The sequence below is a fragment of the Chinchilla lanigera genome, unplaced genomic scaffold (genome assembly GCF_000276665.1).
Source record: "Chinchilla lanigera isolate Chin_1 unplaced genomic scaffold, ChiLan1.0 scaffold00068, whole genome shotgun sequence".
NCBI classification, from domain to species: domain Eukaryota; kingdom Metazoa; phylum Chordata; class Mammalia; order Rodentia; family Chinchillidae; genus Chinchilla; species Chinchilla lanigera.
Window position 1 is genome coordinate 9,725,131 of NW_004955469.1, and position 8,717 is coordinate 9,733,847.

General features: G+C 41.5%; 1 protein-coding gene across 2 annotated transcripts in view; it reads left to right on the plus strand.

Moving 5' to 3' along the window:
* The window catches only part of Mrpl33 (mitochondrial ribosomal protein L33), a 9,899-nt gene extending 3,421 nt beyond the window's left edge, over positions 1-6,478 (plus strand). Inside the window, exons 3-5 of one of the 2 annotated variants that reach the window (XM_005400523.2) lie at positions 852-958; positions 5,214-5,312; positions 6,169-6,478. In XM_005400523.2, the coding sequence (XP_005400580.1) occupies positions 852-958; positions 5,214-5,312; positions 6,169-6,218 (256 nt within the window). In that variant the 3' untranslated portion in view covers positions 6,219-6,478. The remainder of the gene's footprint in view (positions 1-851; positions 959-5,213; positions 5,313-6,168) is intronic. The other variant, XM_005400524.2, reaches the window with a different exon arrangement.
* Positions 6,479-8,717: the final 2,239 nt, after the last annotated feature.

Here is an 8,717-nt window from a genome sequence, read left to right on the forward strand (position 1 = left end):
TTTTTTGGTTTGGTTCTTTTCCAGTACTGGGAATCGAACTCACGACCTTCCTCTTGCCAGGCAGGCACTGTGCTGCTGAGCTAAATCCCCAGCCCCAGTTTTGTCCTTTTTTGACTGTGCTCTTATCACTCATGCCCTGGAAGAGAGGACAGTTCTGAGACAGTCATTTTTACAATTGCCTGACTAGCCAGCTGTGGTTACAGTATTTTGTGTATACCCCCTCTTGAGGTCTGTTCTTCTTGAAAGGTAGATGTCTTTTTTTTTTTTTTTTTTTTTTTACCGGGAATTGGACTCAGGACCTTGCACTTGCCAGGCAGGCGCTTGTGCCACTGAGCTATATCCCTGGCCCCAAAGATAGGTGTCTGAGGAGAGACCTCTAGTGTGGCTTGTTCTTATTCTTTTGGTTAGGTCATTACCAAGTCACTCTGTAGCAGGCCAAACTTTGGAATTCAAAACGCTTGAAACTTTTATTTTGGTGGTATAGGTATTGAACTCAAGGTCTTGCATATGCTAGGCAAGGACACTACCACTCAACTACATCCCTAGCCTCCTATTTTTTTTTTTTTTTAATTTATTTTGAGGCAAATTCTGGGTTAGTTGCCCAGGATGGCCTTGAACTTGAGATCCTCTTGTCTCAGCCTCCTAAGTAGCAGAGATTACAGGCTTGAGCCACTGTACGCAGCCTCAGTTTATGTTTAATAGGAGAAACAGGCAGTCATAGAATAGAACTTTCTTAGGCCAACTAATGTCCACAACTAATACGACTCCACAGATACTCCAAATGTGCCATCCCCTCATGACTGAGTTTAGTTTATTTCCTGTGCTTGTAACAGCTTGCCTTTTAATCTTAGAACACTTCTGGTGAAAATGGTGAGCCAGGCCGGGACAGGTATTACCTTCAATGCCAGGAGAGGTCGACTCCGGGAGAAACTAACTCTTTTGCATTATGATCCAATTGGTAAGATTCAGAGTTTACTCCACAAAATGTTTATAAATCCTTTCAAGGTCTGTTGCCTCCTTTCCAGACTGAATGTCTCTAGTAGTTTTGTGGCCCTTTTGACACTGTAGCATTCATTCAGCAAATATGTACTTAATGTTTGTTATGGTGCTAGCCACACCAGACCACAACACAGTTCAGTCCCGATGCTCTTGATACTTACAGTCTGGTGGGAGAGAGAATGACATGGTAAGTGCTCTGAGTGACATGATCAGGATGCTGAGATGTGGGAGGAAGTTGGGAGCAGGCCAGGAGACTTGCTTCTTATAGGACAAATAGTGGAAAACTTTATGAGGTGATGTTTAGCAGCCATGTAAAGAGAACAGGCAGTAGCATTGGGGGAACAAAGAAGTTTTGTGGGCTGCCCCCCAACTTTCTGATAGGGTTTCACTGTGCAGTCCAGGCTGGGCTAAACTTGCTGTGTCGCCCAGACTAACCTTGAACTTGTGATCGTCCTTCCTCAGCCTCCAGTGCTAGAATTACAGGTGTGTGTCACCATTCCTTGTTTACAAAGAAATTTTAAGAGAAGAGGAGTGTATGGTCTTAGACTGGCTAGTTATAGGCCTCAGATCTGAGTTAAAGAAATACAATATCCGTGCCTGTAATCCTAGCACTCAGGACGTTGAAGCAGGATTGCCAAGAGTTCGAGATTACATCGTGAGTTTACATAGATCTTGTGAGTTTAAGGCCAGCCTGAACTACATAGCGAGACCCTGTCTCAAAAAACAAAGATATATAATGTCTGTATATTGGTACCTAGTAGTGGGAAATTTGATTTTCCATTTTGTGTCATCCACCAGAATGCCATAACCTTAAATGTTATGGTTAACAGAGAGAAGTACTTGTCTAAAAGAGCTGAGTGTTCCTCCCAAGGCCAGATTGCTCATAAGCCAGTCAGCACCTGATGGCAGTTTTTGGAGCCCATTCTGTTTCTGGGTTGATGTGCAGATTTATGCAAAATAATCCAGCAAACAAACTTTTATTTTAGTACTCTGGATGTTACTTCATTTTTGTGCTGTTACTTCTTAAGGTTAGCCAGGTGTGGTGGCGTGCGCCTGTAATCCTAGCATTCAGGAGGCTGAGGCAGGAGGATCATTGTGAGTTCAAGGCCAGCCTGGGCTGTGTTGCGAGACCCTGTCTCAAAAAAAAGACAAAAGCCCCCCACAAAACAATAAATATGAAAGCTGACTCAATGTGAGCGGACATTTATAAAACGCTTTCAGAAGCCCAGTTGTCAGCTTAAAATTGCTTGAGTTCTGTTCTTCAATAGAAGTAAAATTCTTTGCTATATTTATGGTGTTCTGATCATTCATTATTATAATAAAAGCAAATTCTGGGTTTATACTTGATCAGAAGTCTAATTTAAGGATGATTCTTTATATGTTGGAAAAATTATTACAGTGATAAAGTTTGATACTGGATTGGTATAATGTCATTTTCCCTCTGATTTCTTAATTTAGCTAGTAAAAACTCAAAGTGATGAACTGTATAGTAAAGTAATTGCTTTTCTGTTATTTTAGCTCCTTTACAGTTTATTTTTAGGAATTTGCATAAAACTGTTGATTGAATAACCTGTAATATTTTAAGTATGAAATGTATTAGAATTTTCATTCTTACTGTGGAGGTGGTATTGGGAGCTTATTGGTCAGATTGACTTTTAAGTTTTGAGATTGGGAAAGGATGTAACTTTAAACATTGTTATCGTAAGTTCAAGAGGTGGGAGTAAAAGATTCATATATAAATTTATAATTGAACTTTGTTAATAAGGAATGCTCTTGAGTCTCAACACAACTTTGTCTTTTCTGAAAAAATGAACGTTCTGGTTTCGCAGACTGCCTGGGTTTCTGCCACCTGCAGAATGCCCTGTAGGCTTCTGTGATGAAGACATTTGCTGTGAGGCCTGCCCCTTTGCCCAGGGTACCAAATAGTATGGCAGTTTTCCCAGCATATTTTATTGCAATGAGTAAAGTTAGTTTGAAGATAATGTTTTGTTAGTTTGTTGTGTGAAGAAAATCAGGTAAGGAAACATTTCCAGTTATTTGAGCATTTCATAGTCTACCCTGGGGCAAGAACTGGCTGCATCTGCTATTCAGACTCCCTTTTCTTATATAAAACTGTATGCTAAAAAAACTCTTAAAAAACAATAGAAAGAAACCTAGATGCCAATTTCCAAGGAGGAAGGATTAAGGGCTGAGGCATAAGCTTATTAAACTTTGTTTATCATGAAGAGAATGAAAACTTGTCAGTTTTAATTTCTTGCATGACTGAACAAGACAATATAGACTTCAATTGAAACAGAATAGATTTAGGTTAGCTATAGGGAAAGAACTTGACAGATTCATTTTTCTATGAATTAAGCAGCAAATATTTTGACAGAAAATTAACTTACATTTATGCTTGTGGATAGCACTCAACTAACACATATTGAGTGCTCCCTGTGTATCTGGCAGCAGCTCCGTGAAGGAGATGGGGATCTCTTTCTTACAGGAAGGAAACCGAGGGTAGAGTATTTTGAGAAGTTTGGCCAAGAACTCAAAGCCGACGCATAGGGGAGCCAAAGTTTGAACCCAATCCCTCTGACTCCAAATCCTGCCCTTTCTATTACTCAGAGCCAACTTCATCTTGTAAAACTTCTGTTTTGTTAAATCAGAACCTTTCGTGGTCAGCCTGCCATTCAAGGCCCTGGAGCCTTACTGTCATTCCTGCCTCCTGCCCCTTTCTGTTTTAGTTCGAATGCTGTTCTTGCTTACGGGCCAAGCTTTACCTGTCCTTGAGAGATCTATCACCAGCCCCGAGCCCTTTGGTCTCTAGGTTCTTACGGGCTTTGCGGGACATTCATATGGGCACCTCGTGGCGTACTGACATTAAATCAGGGTGTCTCACAGTGTGTAATCTCCACATTGCTAAGTATAGTTCCATGGAATAAAATATTCATTCTTTGAATTAAAGGAATGGATACAGGAATGTAAGAATTTTCCTGAATAAAGCCTTACTCTACTAGTTTTAATTAGTTACTTCTGGTTAAATAGTCTCTCAGAGCTGCAGCTTGATGATGTGGTGGCACATAACTGTAATCCCAATACTCTAGGAAGCTGAGGCAGGAAGATTGTGAGTTCAAGGCCACCTGAATTACATACAGATTTTCAGACCAGCCTGCACTACATAATGAGACCCTGTCGCCACACACACACACACAAAAAGTTTCCTGATACCTTTTCAGGGTGACAGGTTCCATTTTATTCTTGCTTTCCCCTCTTTTTACAGTATTTTATTTTGAGATCAGGCGTGTTCAGGGTGGTATGGCCGTAGACGCTCGAATATTTTATTTTGAGACAGGGTCTTACTAATTTCCTCTAACTGGGCTCAGACTTGGTGATCTTCTTGCCTTGGCCTCCCAGAGTACTGGGATTACAGGATTGCGCCAGCATGCCTAGGCCGTATTCCCTCCCACCTTGCTCCCTTTTTGGGGTGCTGGGGATTAGACCTTGGGACTTGCACTTACTAGGCAAGCCCTCTACCATTGAGTTACACCTTTAACCCTCTTTTTTTTTTAAAAATGCAGTTTTAAAGTCCCATATATAAAAGCATGGGGGAAATATATCTTATAACTAACAACATTATTTGATGGGAAAGTATCGTGGTTCTTTACTAACATCTTATAATGCTTTGTAGTTTTCCTTGGAGACTTAGGAGGGTCAGTCATACTTGGATGATTTGAAGTATGTGAACACTTTCCTTATGTACAATATATGTATGTGTATTTTTGATTTTAATAGGCAAAATTCTTTTGATTGGTTAATGGTTCTTAAATCTACTTGCCCATCAGACTGTCTGAGCCTTTGTTTTGTTTTGTTTTGTTTTTTGAGACAGAGTCTCACTATATAGTTCAGACTGGCCTTGAACTCACTATGTAGCCCAGGCTGGCCTTGAATTTACAGGGATCCTCCTGCCTCAGCCTCCACAAGTGCTGGGATTACAGGTGTGTACCATTACACCTGGCTGGAGTTTTTAAAAATATAGTCCTCCAGTCTTATGCTACCTTTGATGAACCAAAATTATGATAGGGGTGGAGGTGAGAAGTAGAAATGTATTTTAAACAAGTTCCCTAGCTAATTTCTTTCTTTCCCCCTCTCCTTCTTTCTCTTTCTCTTTCACTCTCTTTCTTTCTTCTCCCCTTCTATCTCTTTCTTTTTTTCTTTCTTTTTTGTGGTGCTAGGGATCCAACCCAGGGCCTTGTGTGCACTACGGAAGTGCTGTTCCACTGAGCTACGTCCTTTTCCCAAATTCCTTATCATAGACACTTTGAGAATCCCAGGTAGAGTATCTTTATATGGCAGGGATAAATGAGTTGTTAGGTCACAGTCTTTTGAGTTTCTAGATTTTCCTAGGCTGCATTTTTGTTTTGTTTATTTATGGCATCAGGTGGAATTAGGTGGGAGGGGAGGGAGTTGGGGCAGTGGGCAGTTAATGGCAGGCCATCGGGCATCCTGGGAACTGTGGAAGCCCTGTTTCATAGCATCTGGCTACCAGTCTTTCATCCAGGCAGACAGCCCTTTCTTTTGGTTTTGTTTTAGGGAACTGCTCTGTAATATTTTGATTATAATACTTTCTTACCAAACTAAAGCGTTCAAATTTGGGTATACTGAATGGCTCTGGGAAGTAGTTTCCATGGTAGCTGCTCTTCCCACCAGGCTGTTATTTTCTTCGTGGTCTGCCCAGTTTTTGCTGCTGCTTTGGAGACTAGCTTCCAGTCTTGCTTTTGCTTACTTGCTGGAAAGTAGATCTCTATCAACTTTGTGGAGACACTGAATGTTTTCCATTTTTTTTTGGTACCGGGAATTGAATTCAAGACCTTGTGCTTGCTAGGTAGGTGCTGTGCCACTGAGCTCTATCCTGGGTCCGTTTTCCATTTTTGCTCCTATTTTTTATGTGAATATTTCAAATCGAATGAAATATGACCTCAAGTAGTACCAAGGGCACCAGTGATTGGCCCTTCCCTCGTTTCTCCTGTCTTCTCTGGGCTCTGAGATTGCGGAGCTGAGTTTGCAAATCAGCTCCATTCTCATGTCAAAGGGATACTAAAAGAAGAAAAAGCAGAGGTATTAGGGTGTGATAAGTATTTTTAATAAAAATGATAAAAATGATGCTTTTGAATTTTTCTCCCTCCACAGTGAAAAAAAAAGTCCTCTTTGTGGAGCAGAAAAAAATACGCTCTCTCTAAACAATGGATTGAAAATGAATTTGATTTATAAATGAGAAGACTGAGGGCGGGATTCTGATTCAGAAACCCCACAGCCTATAATAAAAGAAGAGGAAAGGCACGGCATCAACTGCCTCCTGTGATTTGAAGGCCATTGTGAAAGGGAACAATGTGGTGAAAGAAAGTCCTTTGTATTAGGACATATATCATCGTATCACATTTATTTATCTTTCTGGATATTTTTATAACCCTTAATAAATAGCCTGTACTATTGTCTCTTAGTGATGTCTTCCTTTACTATTTGAAATTTAGAAAATCAACCACATTACTAAAAAATAGCCATTGTTTCATATGATAAAAGACATTTTTCCATAATGAGACCTGAGTAAGGGCTTCTGGGTTGCTCCTCCAAGTACTTCACAGAAAAGGCAGAATAGCACTCCGGGTGATCTTAAAGAAACTCCATGTAATAACAGTGGAATAATGGATGACAGGGGTGAACAGGAAGGATGACGGAGGAAACCAAGACAAGAACTTACGGTTTTGATTTGTGCTTATATAATTAGGAACAATGCCATTGATTCATATTCTAACCCCAAATAACCAAAGCAGTGGCTAGGATTTTTTAAAGACAGCTTTGGATTCATTATCCCCTAGATCTTTCTTCAAAACCAAGAGGAGGCTGGGCATGGTGGCATACACCTGTAATCCCAGCATTTGGGAGGCTAAAGCAGGAGGATCGCTGTGAATTGGAGGCCAGCCTGGACTACATAGTGAGACTCTGTCTCAAAAACAAAAACAAAAAACTAAGCAAAAAACTAAGCAGAGCTATAGTATGTTTCCATAAGCCACTCCGCTTCTAGGCTTCTGGAGCATGGTGGCACCCCACAGCTATTTAGCTTGGAAATTCCACTGATAATCATGATGTTCAGATAAGAACTACAGTACTGCCCTGCCCCAATCCATATAATTTGTCACTTAGGCTATTGTTTCTCACAGATTTTCAAAACTCCAGTTTTCCCCTTTATCTTCCAGGTTTCTTTCTGAAAAGGTCAGCTCAGGAGCACATGGCTTCTTTTCCTTTTAAGTTTTGCTAGTGTACCTTAGTGAAAGTGAGTTTGCTAGTTAGTTACCTCAGTGAAAGTCCTTGTAGGAGAGAATGATGTGTGTGCCCACCCTGGCCACAAGCATTAGGAAATGAGTGCTGTTCCAAAATAGCAGGTGTTCCTCCCCAGGCCCAGTCTAAGCCTTTCGAAGAAATACAAGAGCAGCTCTGCGGAGATGGAATTAGATGTAAACAGTTGCTGAGTCTTAAGTGCTGTGGCATTATAGCTATTTTGTGGCATCTTTTGTTAAAGCTCTGGTTCAAAGCAATAACAGGTGAGATGTTGGCTATTTTTAGGTTGAAATATACACAATGGTCTTTGGTTACAAGAAAAATCTTTTAGAAGATCCTAGCTAAGTCAATGTAAAGGGTCTATGCCACACTCAGATCATTTTAAAAAGCAAAAGCCTAAATACCTGACCTGATGACCTGTCTGTTCAGCCCTTGAGCCAAATGTGGGTGTTCATATCAGTCGGTTGCTGCCATATACAGTGAAATATTTTCATAAATACCCAAACTTCTGGCTTACTGTATCACAGGTTTGACAGCTTAGCTTTAATTTGACAGTCAAGCTCAAGAGTGTCAGATTCCTCTCCCCAAAGGAGATCAATTTTATGTTCCTTTGCTTTCTTGAACATTCTCTGTTCTGGCTTTTGACACTGGTGCTTTCACCCCTGATGTGTGGTGTACACTTAACATTCACAAGCTGTTGGCAACAGAACTTGCTGGCCCTGAAGAGTGCGAATGTTTGCACAGATCTGGATTGTGGAATCTAATTCTAGTTGGCTCTTACGAATGCATGAAAAGCAAAGGACTGTTATTCATAGATGAGAGCTTGAAGATGGTGGAGTGGTAAGGAGCAGAGAAAAAGCCTCACTGAGAGCTGCAGTCCAGGCACTGTAACATAGCAAAGTGAGAGGAAAAAAAAAAAGCAAAGTAAGGAAGACAAGAAGGAGGGAAGTGGGTCCCCTGGACCCAGGAAGGGTCTGAAGGGAGAATTGAAGCCCATGGGGAGAGTGAAAAAACCTTGAAAAGAAGGAGGTAGCTGGTGGAGCCTTCTCTGAATCCAGGACTCACTGTCTGGGAGGAGTGGTTCAAACCTGCAAACACGGTGACTGCTGGCAACACCAGAGTCTTCCACAGGGAGAAGCAGTGGGGGGACTGCACTAGCGGGGTGAGTGCTGAGGGCTCAGTGGTCCTGTGGGAGAGGGCGATTGGGAGCCATCTTGGAGAGCTGCTGCGCTCAGAACTCAGAACAACTTCTGGATCCATTTAGGGGCTCCGAGCTGAGTTCAGGTCCACAGAAGGCGCGCTGTTGGCTGCAGGCTGAACAGATCTGGTCTCAGCCTCATGGCCAGAAACCAGCCTGAACTTCAGAGGAAATACAGGTGCAGGCTCACTGGGATTATGCACTA